Here is a 16492-nt window from a genome sequence, read left to right on the forward strand (position 1 = left end):
TGTTTTCTTGTAAAGGCTGTACTTTTTCTTCTATCTTTTCTCCCTTATTCTGTCCTTTCATTGACAGTTCGTGACACATGAATCCTTGTCCAACCAGGTTATCCGTTAAATGGTTGGGCAAGGCAAGCCGCCACTGACATCCTCAATTAAATAACATGATAGAGATATATTTCCTCTGGATATCCGTTGCTTTAGCAGAACAGTACTGAACCATCCCAAGAGAGGAAACCTGCCAGTTCTTTGTGGGCACTAAGTAGTTAAATAAATAATTGATGAATCAATCAAAAACTATTTTCCATCGAATGACCTGATATCAATTCATAAAATACATCTTTTCCATTGTGTGTAATGTAGTGCTGTGGGCTCAATTCTTAATGTGAACATTAATATTTTCCATACTGCACCAAGTTAACGTTAGTTTCTACTATTTAGCTTTAGATCTCTAAAAATCTCTTCCATATTCAAGTAAAATTGCTAATGTGATATAATGTGAAATATCCCTGAGCGAAAAGAAAATATAACTGAATCGCGAATCGAATCAAGCCTTTGTGAATCAAATCGAATCAATTTGAGAAATCTGAATCTGAATATTGAATAGAATCGTTTTTATTTTCATTGCACAAAGTACATCAAAATTGCACATGCCCCTCCCAACAACATCAAAGTACACTTCAAAGATTCAAGCCAAACAGACACAGTAATTATTATAAAAACATAAGGTACGGTAAAAGTCTGTCGGAAATAAAAAATTCATCAGTATACAAGTTGCGTTTTGCGACTGGACAGGGAGGGAAAACCAAAAAAAAAGTTACTAAAAGTGACAAAACAATTGATAGAAATGTAAACCTTAAGTTCCAAATACCCAATTTATCAACAATTAAGGAAAGCATTACACAACCAGGTCCATATTACGGTATCATTTTTGTTTTTCAATCTGAAAGCTTTCCTCTTCGGTTCAGGAACAAATCATTACCCATAGCTACAAGGTCTCATGTACAAGGGCCCCAGAGTTTCTGCTTTAAGATGAACCAACAACAACATTATCAAGCTTCACGAAAAGAGACAAGAATAAACAACTGTTTGATTTCTGTTCAAAGGAACCGCATCGGAAAATATATCTGGTAAGAGAGACACAAGAAGAACAAAACAATTCCAGACAAAACATGATACGATGACGTCAATGAGAAATTGCCAAAATCAAAAAAAGAGATCTGGAAAACTAGTAGTAGCGTAAAACTTGTGAATGTTCACGTAATCATGTGCAGACGACTAATAATAAAGAATGGTAAAACTGAATGTGAGATATTTTTAAAGCGTCCTAGTTAAGAGTCAATAAAAAAGTAACAGCTCAGAGGAAAACCCCTCATGTTTTAAAAGGTGGCGTGAGAGCACAAACAAATTCCTTTAACAGACAAATGTTAAAGCACCTTCTTCACCATGCTCTCTTTAATCACTTTTAAAAGCTATTTACAAATGAAAATGACTGGCTTTTATAGAAACCTTCGTTTCGTGGACACAACATTACAACCTTCAGTAGAACACGGAACAGAACAGACATGTTGACCAGATCCTAATCAGGATAGAAACCGTTCTGTGAAAGCATGTGATTCTAGCTTAGTTGTAATATCGTAAAAGCCCCACGGGACTTTACAGAAGAGGTTATTAGCAAATTTACCAAAGTCAGAAATAAGACATGAGCAAAAGTTTTAGTTTCACATTCTGTCCTCTTCAACCTGACAATACATACAATTGATAATTCTGAAAAGATTGTTAATGGATCCTAGTCCGTGATATTCAAGATATATCGACTTTTCTATTTTGATGATATAGAATTTACAATTATAACTGACCTCAACCCTGATTGCAGTTGACAATTTAATCACCTTAATTTGGCTCAAATCGCTCCAAAGTTCGTTACAGCTGCAGATTTTTTTATGCACTATAACTCAAAAAGATACAATGTTAATGTGATTTTTTAGCTCTAAAAAACATGTTGAACCTGGTTATCCTGGTGAGTTTCTTCAAACATCCACACATGCCTGCTTCTCTTTACGGTATCCTGTCGACATGTTTTCAACGTTTTATGGTGTTTTTCTGTTTTACGACTGTATTAACGTTTCCTTAAAGACTTAAGTCCATTTATATTTTAAAATGTCAACATGAGGGTGCTTATGTGTTGAATTTTGAATCCAAAGTGAAAACCACACCATTGATGAACAGACATTCACCTCCAGGGTAATAAATTACAGTGAATGGCTTGGCTTGTCATAGTGTGAGAAGGGGCGTGGCTTCCTCTGTCTCCTCCCCCAGTGCATGAAAACCATCTTTAACATTTACACACTATTCTTCCACTACCTGTAAACTGGTAGAAAGTGGGAACAAGTTGATTAATGAATTAATATGAATATTTATGTCTTTCCTTAATGTTGGGGCTGCTTTTACCCTTTCACAATAAGAGCCCTGGATTTAGGCTTGTAATTTCCAGAAAATATGAACCCCTGTTTCCTAATACATTATTGGGTCGACATGTGAAATTGGGTGGAAAAAGTGCTGAAAATGTCTTGAAAGTGGAAAAAAGTGCAGAAAAGGCATTGAAATTTGATGATGATGTAGCAAAAAGCTTTAAAAGAAGCAAAAATATGGCAAGAAAATAGATTAAAACATGGTAAGTTTGGCGTAAACTGCAAAAATAAAAAAATAAGATAAAAATATGAGGAAAAAATGGGCTCAAATTGTTCAGAAAATATAGCTTGAAGGTATCTGGTGATCACTTCCCACAAAAGCGCTTCAGAAATAAGCTTGAAAAAACATTTATTACGAATTAATAATTCAAGTTTTGAGATGTACAATGAAAAAATTAGTTTAAACTGGCAAATAATGGGCATGACAAATCCTGAATGTGGATAACTTGGCGAAAATAAGTATGAAATATGGTGAAAAAAGGTTAAAAGTGACAATAATGGGTCAACATTTGTGACATTTGGTGGAAAAATGGTGGAAATGGTTTATAAGTGGTGAACATGTCTTGAAAGTGGGGGAAAAAGTGCAGAAAAGGCATTGATGTGGAAAGAAAATTGGTTAAAATGTGCTAAGTTTGGTGTAATTTGCAGAAAAAAGGGTAAAAAAAAAAAAAAAAAAGCACAAAATTGGCTCAAATTGTTCAGAATATATTCTTCTTTTCTTGAAGTCATCTGACGACCCCAAATGGGATGCTGACCGCTAGGTTGAGAACCCCTGGTCACCACCCAGCTCACTCACCAGCATCCCCATGACATCGGTCCAAAGCTGGGAGAAAGAGTCCGGGGCAGCAGCGCTGTCCGCCCGGGGCTCGTCTGCGGTCGCACCGACACCCTGCTGCTCTCCTTCCTCCATGATTGTTGGACTAAATAATGAATAAATGTTGTTTACAGTCCACTTGACTTGTTTCAGAGAACAAGTTTAATCCCAGAGATGAGACAGAGCCAGGGGCGGTAAAAGAAGCAGACGTTTACAGCCAAAGCTGCTCCTACACAAAGTACTGGGAAACATTCCCTGACATGGCTCCTACACCTCGTCCTGACATGTTCCCACGAACACGTGAGTGGCAACAAACCACTTTAAAGACTTTAGCGAAGCTTTAAAAAGCTCCTAAACACGGAAAGAAGCTGGAACTCGAACCGAATAAATCCGCTGTGAAGTGAAGTGATGAAGCAAAGCTGCAAACCGAGTGATTCAAGTCCAGAAAAAAGGAGGCAATAATGTTTCCGGAATAGTTTTAGGAATCCTTCACAGGTTGGAAGAATGACGATGGTTCGGCTAATGGAGAAAAGCACATGAGTGCGTGTTTACATGGAGACAAAACCGAGTGAAAGGTCGACGATGTTTCTCAGCGATAATCCTCCAAACACTGAGCCTCGCTTCACCCTCTCTCTCTCTCTCTCTCTCTCTCTCTCTCTCTCTCTCTCTCTCTCTCTCTCTCTCTCTCTCTCTCTCTCTCTCTCTCTCTCACCCCCTCTCTCTCACCATCTCACCATCTCTCTCTCTCTCTCTCTCTCTCACCATCTCACCCCCTCTCTCTCTCTCTCTCTCTCTCTCTCTCTCTCTCACTTCACATGCACACGTACACGCACGCGCTCACACACTCCCTCTAGAGAACAGACCATTAAAACCAGTAAAACCATTGGCTGTATGAGAACAACCACCAGTACAATATCCACCACCATACTTTACTTAAAACAGCGTTGGGACGATACATTGGAGTTCACAATACGATACGATATTACACTACACGACTGGGAGGGGGTCGCCAGATGCCTTCAAGAAACTTTGAATATTTTCTAAACCAATTTGAGCCCATTTTTGCTTATTTTTACCATTTTTCTGACACAAAAATTTTAACCTATTTTCATCACTTTTTCATGCCATATTTGTGTTCCTTAATAAATGTTGAAAGTGTCTATTCGTATGGTTGGCGTACAGACAACCCTGGTGCTATTGTTGCGTTTACAGAGGTACAAATAGCGTCTTAGGGTTAGGTTTACGGTTAGGTTTAGTCTTAGTCACGTGACCAATGACTGACCTATCATGTGACCTAAACTGGCCAATGAGGGGCGCTGCGTACAGATAGAATGTCAGTATTTTGATACGGCAACCGTACGGTTAGCCACTGTGATAAAAGTTTTCCAGCCAATTATTTATGAGGCGTAAGAAATAATAGCCTTCGAGAAACAGAATATTCTTTTTAACAATTTGAGCTCATTTTGGCTTTCTGCAACTCCATATTTTTAAACCTATTTCTATCACTTTTTCTTGCTTTATTTTTGCTCCATTTAATGCATTTTTGCTACATTACTCCCATTTCTGCACATTATTTTCCACTTTCAAGACATTTTTCGCACTTATAAACCATTTTCACCACTTTTTCCACCTAATGTTACATATGTTGACCCATTATTGTCACTTTTAACCTCTTTTCACCAGATGTCATGTTTATTTTGGCCACTTTCAAAAAACTATGAATACTTTCTGAACAATTTGAGCCCACTTTTGCTATTTTTACCATTTTCCTGCACCAAACGTGCCATATTTTAACCTATTTTCAGCACTTGTTCTTGCCGTGTTTTTGTTCCTTTTAATGCATTTTTGCTACATTACTCCCATTTCTGACACTTCTCCATCAAATTAAAACGCCTTTTTTCACATTTTTTACATTTTCAAGACATTTTCAGCACTTATAAACCCTTTCCACCACTTTTCCACCTAATGTCACATATGTTGACCCATTATTGCCACTTTTAACCTTTTTTCACCTCTTTTTGAAACTGGGCGACCAGTAAAATTTGTGAAAATTAAGTCAATATAAAAAGTGCATAAAATATGGGGAATAACATTTGATATCAAAATTTCCCCACAGAAAGAATGAAATCAAAAATTCTTCTGTGCAGTTTGCATGTTCTCCCATGTTATTGGAGTCTTACCTGTATTTGCGCTGTTAGCGATAGCATTCCGTGAGTGTTAGCATTAGCAAATCCCTACAAGCCTGCATGGGTGTAAAACGAGGTATAAATTTAGCATTAAAAATCACTAATGGTTATTATAAACATTAATGGCCCTTTGCACATATGGCTTTATTATTATTATTATTATTATTATTATTATTATTACATCCAAATCTGATGCAGAAAAGATGATTTGACCATGAATTATTTAATGTTTTATTACAAATTGTTATACTTTAATAAAGTTATTTCTTAATTGAGATCAGGCCAAGAAAAGAAAAGTCAAAATGTAATAAAATTGATTTACATCTACAGAAAATCATATTTGTGTAATATTTACTTTTTAATGTTGTTCCAAAATCACCGTGTTTAAGTCCTATACATATAGTGTGTGCATGTGTGTTGTTGTGTTATTCATTATATTGTTACTAAAATGATCTTATATGTTTACGTGCCTAAACGTATAATACACGATATACACTATGCATTCTGGGAGAACATGCAAACTGCTTTTTAACACAAAAGTAATGTGTTTTAATGTCGTGCTAACAGGCTTTTTACAATTCCACCCCTGCCTGCTGCCCTTTCTGAGGGGCAGAGAACAAAGAACATTCTCCATACAATGGGGGGAACACACGGTCACAGAAAGTGCACAAGAAAATCTTTAGGGTTGATAGACGTGCACACACGCACGCACACACGCACGCACGCACACACGTACGCACTCAGAGCAGATGGAGGGCAAAAACAATATTTCATGGGGTGCAGATGTCTCTTGAATACAAATGGAGGAAAAACAACAGCTTTTATGTACAAGTGTGAAATTGCTCGACTATCCCTGTGTGATCAGCCAATTGTGATGCTGCGCCAGAGTTAGCCTCTCTATTGAGATAAAGTATCCACCGAGTGTCTCACTGCTGCTGGTTCCTCTAAGTGGCCACAGCTGCCAGGTTGAGAACCAAACGCCTGAAGGATCGATGGACAGGGTGAGAAAGAGGGACGGAAATAACTTGGCCTGAACTGTTTGCGATCCTATATTTAGCTTTCTACGTCTGCATGGGGCCACACTTTGATATTATGCATGCACACTTTTCTTTGTAAATGCAGGGAATATCAAATCAGTCCCTCCAGGATTTCTCGGCCAATTTCTGTGATTGTTGACCCCTAAAATGCCTGATTTTGCAGGCAGCTTTTTCAAAAGATATGGTTTATTTTCATGACATTTTAAAGGTTTCCAGTGTAGAGAATATTACAGAGAATCAGTTTGTTTAAGTTTCTGAAACAAAAACAAGAAATCCTAGAGTAAATAAATAGTTCTTTTCCTGTGAGAATCTCATCAATGCACTCGTGACTTTTGCTACAAACACCTTTAGCTACAGAAGAGTCTCATGTGTTCAGCATTTTGTAAATGTGTGTGTGGACATGCCACCAGGGGGCGCAAGCACCAATGATATTGGCCACTGCTACCGTTTCATACGGTCCCTGTAATTAAGCTCTATCAATAGATTATCTATAATAGTAGAGGTTTAATCAGGTTATTTTCTTTAAAAGTTCTTCTAGAGCAGCAGGAGATCATTAAAAACTAGCGTTCGTGAGCCACGTTTGACGCAATTTTGCTTGAAAGAGTCAGTTTGGCTGTTGCGACACAGTCTGTAACCGGACTAAATGGTGATTCCGCTCGCATCGGGGGACTGCCGGCGGCTGCTGGTGGCTGCCGGCTTCGGAAGTTGATGTGGCTTAACACAAGGCGGACGGATATCAGCCACATTGTGCTGCCGAATCAACGGGAATCTTTAGTCAGATTGGTTAAACTTGCGGAAATGTTACGATGATTGGACAGAATTGCAGGGCCGCGCAGAATTCGCGGAGATTGGCTGAAGTTGCATTAATAGTTGCGATCGTAGCGTCGGAAATTCCTGGAGGGTCTGATCAAATAATCAACAAAAGCCTAAACTTCATGCTAATGCTAAATGCTGCTATTTAAATCCTTAAGATGGACAATGCGTGTGGTGAAAAAATATCTGATTTATTTTTAATTTGTTGTCCAAGATCCAACAACGTGACCTAATGCTGCATTCAAAGCAACTCTGGATTTTTACGACTTCCTGCTTGGAAAAGTGACTCGGAACGCCACCTGAAGTGGGAGCTCCTACTCGGTAAAGTCGTGGAAAAAAATCTACTATTATAGCAGTCAGCCATGTTGGAGATATTTCAACGTAATTCCGTTCAACTCAGTTGATTGGAATTGTCAACACGGAAATACCGAGTTCCGAGTTGCCTTGAACGCAGCATTACAAGTTTCTCAGTCAGCTGCTTTTTGATTGGCTACATTCTGTTTCACGTCACAAATCACGAGGTCATGAGTCTGGAGTTGTCACTTTTCACACACACACTAAGAGTTTTAGTCGTAAATATTAGGAATGAAAACGAGTATTTTATGTACTTGTACTTGAGTACAATTTCAATCAAGCAACTGTTCTTCTACCTGAGTAGTAGAATATATCAGTACTCTTCTAGACATAGCCGAATGACTCACACACTACTAAGTATTTAATGAACATGTGCTTAACTCCATCATAATTACCAAGTAGGTGGAAGCCTATGTTTGAGGCGCTAAACTAGGTGGACATTACCTCACTTTGTTTTGAAGTTGGGAGCATTTGGGTGTGTACGGGAGTAAATACCTAATGTCATGCCTGCAAACCACCGTAACATGGTCACAACAATACAGTCGAAAGTGCAGAAAAACCGGACAGAGCAGTGATTCAACGGTTGCGTGAATAATACAGACACACAAACACACACAGTCCACCACGATGAGTTCACAGCCCTGTGAGGAAAGTAGGAGCTCACACCACTGCACTTTCAAGTCGGATCAACAAAGCAGCTCCTGTCTGGATGTGTGTCGTGTGTGTGTTTAGGCTTTAGGTGCAAAGAAAAACAGCTGGAACTAAAGAGTACTGATGTATCCCACTCAAGTAGAAGTACTGTTACTTGACTGAAATTAAGTAAGTCAGTCAGACAGAAAATACTCAAGTACAATAAAAAGTAACTCAAATACTGTAGTACTCAAAGTAAAAGTTACTAGTTACTTTTACCCTCCATGCTTTTTTTGGTAATACATCTTGCCACGGTTCCTTTGCGTACAGTAAACGTCTCATGTAGAAACCTAAAAATAAAAGAGACCAAATCTACCACAATTTGAACTTAATTTATTTCCAACAAAGGCATCTGTACTTTTATTTCATACAATTCTTTTTTTGAATAGAATAACACTATCTCAGGCTTTAAGTATAGTTACATTTTTTTAAACTCTAAAACTGGCATTTAATGCTGATTTGGCATGGTGAATTATACAATTAATCTGATTGGTCAGCTATGACGTGATGCATTTGATTGTTGTCTGGTTATTTCATTTTTTTCTAGTTTCCTAATGTCTGTTGATCATTTTAAAACAAAATACAACAAGTAGACGTAGTCATCAACATCCCCCACCATTTCATGTCATTATAACTCACAACCTTTTCCTAAATGTCCTAAATCTAAGAAGTTAGATATATACATAAGAAAATATTATCACATCAGAATATAAAATGACTATCTTCAAAGGTTTCTAAGAAAAGCTGTCCCCTTTGAACATAGTAAAGAAAAACGGACCATGGTCAATAACGCCAGAAAAAATAAATGTGCACTTCTCATTTTCAAACTTCATCAAGGTCATGATACCCTGAAGCCACACACCAAATTTGGTTTTCCTATCTTAAACAGTTTCTGAGAAAAGCTGTCCCCTTTGAAAATACCTCAAACAGAGTGAAAAAAAACGAAACAAGGGCGATAACTCCGGAAAAAATCATTGCACCCTTCTTATTTCCGAACTCCATCAAGGTATTAATACCCTGAAGCAACAAACCAAATTTGGTTATCCTATCCTAAACAGTTTCTAAGAAAAGCTGTCCTGTTTAACTCGGACGGACGGACGGACAAAGCTCAAACCTATATCCCTCTTCCGCTTTGTGGCGGGGGATAATAATTAACTCAGTAACAGTTGGGTGTAGAACTGTAACAGTTACTTCTTTAAAAACATACTTAAGTACAAGTAAAGTTACTGATTTATAAATATACTCAATATACTGAAATTTACCCATAAAAGCAGCTCTTTTACAGTATCGTGAGTACTTGTAATACGTTACTTTCACCTCTGGCTATGTCTGGATAACAGACGTCCCTATTTTCACACCGACTACTAACCAAGGCGCCAAGTTGCTAGACATAAGGAAATGAATTCCGTCACTGCTGCTTGTTTAGCCAGATGCTAATTGCACGTTTATGACTTGCTAAGTCTCAGCACATTCGATTCATTGGGAACATTTGGTCAGACGTCGGCACGTGTCGGATACGTCTGTAACCAATTCAACTACGTTTATAGATCTGTTATCAATAGAAGAGCAAAAAGATGTCACGGTTCTCAAACTACAGAAGAGATGATGTCATGGCTATAATAAATCGCTGACACGAGCTACTTTGAAGAAACACTTTAAAAGCCTCAGGACTCCGATTTTATCCTGACTGTGGTTGAGTGTCTTCACTGCTTTGATATATTCTCTTTCATCTGCTCACCTTGCATTCATTACAAGTATGATCAATATTTTATTGTGTCGCCATGGGTTCTTCTAGTGATGTGGAGAAGTTTTCAGATGAACAATTGGGTGAACTTTTAAAAAAAATAAACTTGAAAACTGAAATGCTAAATCCTGGGATTGTAATAAATGTTTTTCAGGCTTATTTCAAGAAACTAAGAATTTTTATTTATTTTTTAACAATTTGAGTACATTTTTGCTTATATTTACAATTTTTCTGCAACTACACAAAACTTGCCATATTTTTACTTAATTTCATCACTTTTTCTTGCCATACTGTTGCTCCTTTTAATGCATTTACTCCCATTTCCGTCACTTCTCCATCAAATTTTAATGTCTTTTCTGCACATTTTTTTCCACCTTCAGGACATTTTCAGCACTTATAAACCCTTTCCACCACTTTTACACCTAATGTCACATATGTTGACCCTTTATTGTCACTTTTAACCACATTCACGATTTGTAGTGCTTATTATTTCCCAGTTCAAACTAATTGTTCTAATATTGACACTTTATGATGAATGTGTTTGAGTGTCTTCACTGCTTTGATATATTATCATTTCTGCACATTTTTTTAACTTTTGGCGATAGAGGAACAATTAGCCGCCGCAAATCAATAAAAATGGCCGATTTTTCTTAAATTGTTGGGTACGTTTACATGCATGTAGCCTAAATGCAGAGCTCTTGTTGTGAAATGTTGGAAATGAACGATGAATTGTGTGTATGGAGAAGTAATCCAGATGTAGCAGCACCAAGAACAACACAAATTTTGTAACTCGTCTGTAAGTCGTGCAGCTGATTGCCGGCTGTGGTCGCTCCGATGCGCAAAGAGCTCCAAAATAGCTTCAACACACCTCCTTGAGTTGTCCATAGTTATAAATAAAACAATTTTCAAGAAAATGTGGAGAAAAGCACTACGGAAACCTAAATAAAAAGGAAAATCAAAGAAATCAGATGGGAACTAATGTAAATAATGCATCAAAAACATTGTGCCGAACATGGCTGTTCCCTGTTGACATCTAATATATTTTGTTTATTTGTAACATATTAAACACATTTTTTTTACTGTATATACACAACTAGTCAGCTACAGCTAGCCTTTAACAAACAATCTCTGAGAACAAAGTATTTAGTGTTGGGTTAACAGATAGAGACAGAAAATGATAGAAGAAGAATGTAGATCACATTAAGGCGGGGCAGAGCAGAGCAGGACCTCCCCTGATAGTGAGAGTGACCCTTCATAGAAGTCCGTGACCCCGGGGCTTAAAAAAAACAAATAAATCACCCAACCATGAATGGTTGAGGTTATGACGAATACACGTTAGAAATGCTACACGACCACACACAAACACACAAACACACCCACGTACAGTACACTGCTCATTTTGTTGACTAAAACCATCATAGTTTTTGTCTACTACATTTTTTTAAAGTTACAACGTGATTGTGACTCATTTAAAAAAAGAAAAATGATATTTTTGTCAACGACTAAAAATGAAACTATAATTCGTGATGAAAATCAATCATGGAAAGTTTCCAATTTAAATTAATTTTGTCACATGGAAGTGATCCAGTAAGAAGTAAACTTAGTGTTTGTTAATAAATAGTAATTGAATATTTTAAAGAAAATTGAAAATGCATAAAAACTTTATATTTTCATCGACTAAATATGTAACAAATTTAGTTGAATAAATCTGTTGATTTAGTTTACTGAAACAAAACTATAACTGAAACAGTCATCATGACTCTTGTAGTGATGAAAAAAAAAATATATATACATTTTCTTTATTAAATTAGTCACAGTCTGAATGTAGTAGACGAAAACTAAAATGTCAATGTGATTTAGTTTACTGAAACAAAACTATAACTATTTCAGTTTTAGTTTCGTTTCAGTACACTAACTCACATTAAGATTTTAGTCACATTTTAATGTGATTTATTTGACTAAAACTAGACTATAACTGGAACAGTTGTGATGACTACATTTGGATTAAAACTAAGTTGCATTTTAGTCAAAAGACTGTGACTGAAACTGAATCGCAATGTGTTAGTGCAAAAATGTATTTACATAAAAAAATGTTTTAAATGAAATTCAATTAAATGAAATAAAATAAAATAAAATAAAATGAAATGAAATAAAATAATAAAATAAAATAAAGTAATAAAATAAAATAATAAAATAAAATAAAATAAAATAATAAAATAAAATAAAATAAAGAATAATACATTAAAGTGATAATAAATACCAAAATAAAACCCCATAATTCCACTTTTCTGAACCTTAAGGATTTCTCTCCTTCCTAAATTAGCTAATTAGCTCAAACATGCTATAGCACTGGTATTCCTGGTATTCCTGAGTCGTTGGCATGTGTCTAACTGGGATCAGGATTCTCACATCATTAATTCCACTTAGACGACAGGTCAAAGGCTCTACGGTCCCACGGGTATTTGTTTTCAACCTCTCCAGATGTGTGAGTGTTTGTTGTTCTTATTTATCCATGTTTGTGTGCACGTGCATGTCAGTGTGTGTGTGCATGTGCGTGTGCGTGCCTAGTGTAGGCAGCACTGGGCTTCACACACCACTGAGTTTTGTGTGGGCGTTATCAAACAAGCCCAATTAGCATGACATCTAATTACTGTTTCTCTGGTCCCCCCCCCTCCCTCCCTCCCCCTCACACGCTGGTCTTTGCACTGAAAACAGTGCTTTTAGCAGCTAATAATACTCAGCTGAAGCTTATTGGTCGTGTTACATTTCATGTGGGGGTCAGCCATAACAGCGGAGGATTCTGAATGTTAACTTAGAACCAAAACACGGTCGTTACCCCTGAGGTAAAGATGGACAGAAAGAATGAGAACAGAGAGCTAAGCACAGAGTGATACGCATGGGCGACAGGGAGAGAATCATAACAAATAGAGGAATAAATGGGTGTTTGCCAGAGGTATGAGGCGTATAATAACCAGCTGTGTATGTCAGAGTTCCTACAAAGAGCCCATGATATTATGCATGGTGTGCCAGAGAGAAAAACAAAAAAACATCTAAATGGAGGCATTGCAAGGTAAAGTGAAAAATGTCTAACAACTCAGACAGGGACAACTGGTGGTCCTCAGCCCCCACAAGATGACTTCTATATCAGTGAAAATGACAGAAAACTACAGACAAAAACACAATAAATGCTCAAAACGAATAATATATACGCAAAAGGACAACAGTAATAAACAAGAGGGAAACAAATATATACAAAATTACAAGATACACACAATGAGTAGAAATAAATAACTGAAAAACATACAAAACAACAACAACACTCAAAATGAATCCCAAAACAACTAAATAAAAATACACCAATAGGACAAAACTACATAAAATACAACAATAATAAAAAAAAATGCAACAATAATGAACAAAAGGAAAACAAAAATATACAAAATGACAACATACGCACGACTAGAAATAAATAACTGAACGATATACCAAACAACAAAAGAAATACGGTACACAAAAATGACATCAAAAGCATACAAAACAACAACAACGCTCAAAATGACTCCAAAAAAACACAAACCAACAACATATAAATACACAAAATGACTCAAAGTATACAAAATGACAACAATAATAACCAAAAGGACAACAAAAGTATACAAAATGACAACTTACACACAAATATGAGAAATAAATAACTGAAAAATATGCAAAACAACAACAAACGTACAGAAAAAATTACAGATATCAAACCACATCAAAAACATACAAAACAACATAAAAATACAGAAAATGACACTAAAATAAAACATAAAATGCACTAAAATAAAACATAAAATTATATAAAATATAACTATAAAATAAACAAAAGGGGAAAAAAATAAAATGACTACAATAACCCAAGACGACTACAAACACATAACTAGAGAACAACAAAATACACAAAATGACTCCTAAAACACACAAAATATCATCACAAACAAAGCAAAAGAAAAATATACAAAATGAGAGGAAGTATATAGAAAATACAACAAAAATACACAAAAAAAATCGCAAGAAAAATATAGAAAATTACAACAAAAACACAAAAAATGAGCAAAAACACACGAAAACCTTTGTTGTGTTCTGTATTAATGCTCATGTTGGTCATTATTCTAAATATGTGATAAAAGTTGCTGATCTCTGGTCTGACTGTATCAGATGTTGGAGATAAGAACAAGTTGAAAGTCAGAGTTTATTGTAACATGATGAGTTAGCACTATCGCTAACCAGGTGATCACTTTCCTCTTCCTTCAGGCTTCATCTCACTGACTTGGACAGCTGCACACAGTGATTCCAACAGTCAAAGACTAAAATTAACACTGGTAAATACAGTAAATCCTACAGTTTATGGTCAGATTTCAACCTTCATTTCCATTGAAATTGTTGCTGACATCAGGCGTTTTTTGTGTTGGGTAAAAACAAAGCATTTTTCCACTAAAGCTCCTGATTCTCCACGCATCGGCGTCCACCATGTGCTCGCTGATTATGTTACAACATGTTTCTATGGGAGTGTGTGAGTTTTAATCAGGCACAACCAAAGTGACAGATGTTGTTTTGGACGTGATCGAACGTTCAGTGGACGAAACAACACGTGTTGTGGAGACTGAGCAGCTTCTCTGTGAACATGAAGAATACACAGGTGCAAACTTTAGTCTCACTGTGTGTGTGTGTGTGTGTGTGTGTGTGTGTGTGTGTGTGTGTGTGTGTGTGTGTGTGTGTGTGTGTGTGTGTGTAAAATATCTTAGATCTAAAATCTTACAGCTGGTCTGTGTTGGTCTGTGCTGGTCTGTGGTGGTATGTGTTGGTCTGTGGTGGTCTGTGTTGGTCTGTGCTGGTCTGTGCTGGTTTGTGCTGTCTGTGGTGGTCTGTGCTGGTCTGTGTTGGTCTGTGCTGGTCTGTGTTGGTCTGTGTTGGTCTGTGCTGGTCTGTGCTGGTTTGTGCTGTCTGTGGTGGTCTGTGGTGGTCTGTGTTGGTCTGTGCTGGTCTGTGCTGGTCTGTGTTGGTCTGTGCTGGTCTGTGTTGGTCTGTGCTGGTCTGTGCTGGTCTGTGCTGGTCTGTGCTGGTTTGTGGTGGTTTGTGGTGGTCTGTGGTGGTCTGTGGTGGTCTGTGGTGGTCTGTGGTGGTCTGTGTTTCTCTGGGAACTAGAACTGTTGTACTTTCAATCCCTGCTGTCAGACACATTCTCAGGCTCGTGTCCTTGAGTGAAAAACCTGACGAAAAGAGAATTTGTTTGTGTTGAACTGCAAGACTTTAAATAATGGATCGTTGGAATACCTTCTTTTTTTGTTGTTACAGACATTCATTCTTTTACATCGAGGACGGTTCTTTAAGTTCAACTAGTTTCAAAGATTCATCTGCAGAAAAACATTCAATAATATAGTTTAAAATAACAGGATGTTCTTCAACTGTTTCATGTTGGTTTTTAAAGACTCGACGCCAACATTTTCTGTCCAACTGCATTTATTTCACAATATGTTGAGGTTTCATTTAGTCAGAGAACTTTTTTCAGGAAATTTACTTTGATCTCCTGCCAACTGTTAGTCTTCCTCAGAGGCGTCCGCTGATCGCTTTGATGTGTCCTTATGAGGTCTTTCTGGGACACATCAAAGTACATTTCCTTAAAAAAAGTTTGTCTAAATAAATGAAACCTTAAAATGTTATTTTAAAAAAAGAAGACAACATGAACTTGCTGGAATTATTATGCATTTCTTTCAGGAAAAAATGTTTTTAAATGCATAAAAAAATACAATACACGTACATTAACTCACTTTGAATAAAAAAAACAACCAAAAACATAACTTATCTGTAGTTTATTGTTATTTAAAGTGTCAAAACATCTTTACATTGACTCTAAATTTATTCATATTCATTTTCTGTATTTCTAATAAGGTTTTTCTAGTCCTGTACAACATTTAAAACTTTTTCTATTTTTATTCCCATCATAATGTTTATGCCAACGTGTTATGAAATATCATGGAATGATAATCTGTATATGGGTCAATGATGTGACGTCTAAATATTCTGTCCAACTGCATTTTTATTTCATTAAAAATGATTTAAATGCATAAAAAAGATACAATGTACATATATTCACTTACTTTGAATAAATAAACCAACAAAAAACATTATTTATCTGTAGTTTATTGTTATTTAAAGTGTTAAAATATTATGTGGTGCAACTGTCCAACCACAACTTTTGTTTTAAAATGACTAAACTGATTTAAATCTATTTTCTGCATCTAATTCTGTACAACATTTAAAACTATTTTTATAATATTTAGGCCAAAGTTGTCCAGTGATGCAAATTTTATGAAACATCATGCAGTGTATTTCTTTCGGTGAGAAAAAAGGTT

The 16492-nt window shown here is 36.4% G+C and overlaps 1 protein-coding gene across 4 annotated transcripts in view; it reads right to left on the minus strand.

Annotated features, from left to right (window-relative positions):
- Positions 1-16492, minus strand: part of sash1a (SAM and SH3 domain containing 1a) — a 270649-nt gene that overhangs the window by 64459 nt on the left and 189698 nt on the right. The window contains exon 1 of one of the 4 annotated variants that reach the window (XM_028439241.1): positions 3259-3911. The exons of the other annotated variants lie outside the window; for them this stretch is intronic. Within the exon in view, the coding sequence (XP_028295042.1) occupies positions 3259-3372 (114 nt within the window). The 5' untranslated portion in view covers positions 3373-3911. Of the gene's footprint in view, positions 1-3258; positions 3912-16492 lie in introns of those variants that run through there. 4 annotated transcript variants of the gene reach the window in all.

The sequence above is a fragment of the Gouania willdenowi genome, chromosome 24, assembly GCF_900634775.1.
Source record: "Gouania willdenowi chromosome 24, fGouWil2.1, whole genome shotgun sequence".
Classification (NCBI taxonomy): Eukaryota; Metazoa; Chordata; class Actinopteri; order Blenniiformes; family Gobiesocidae; genus Gouania; species Gouania willdenowi.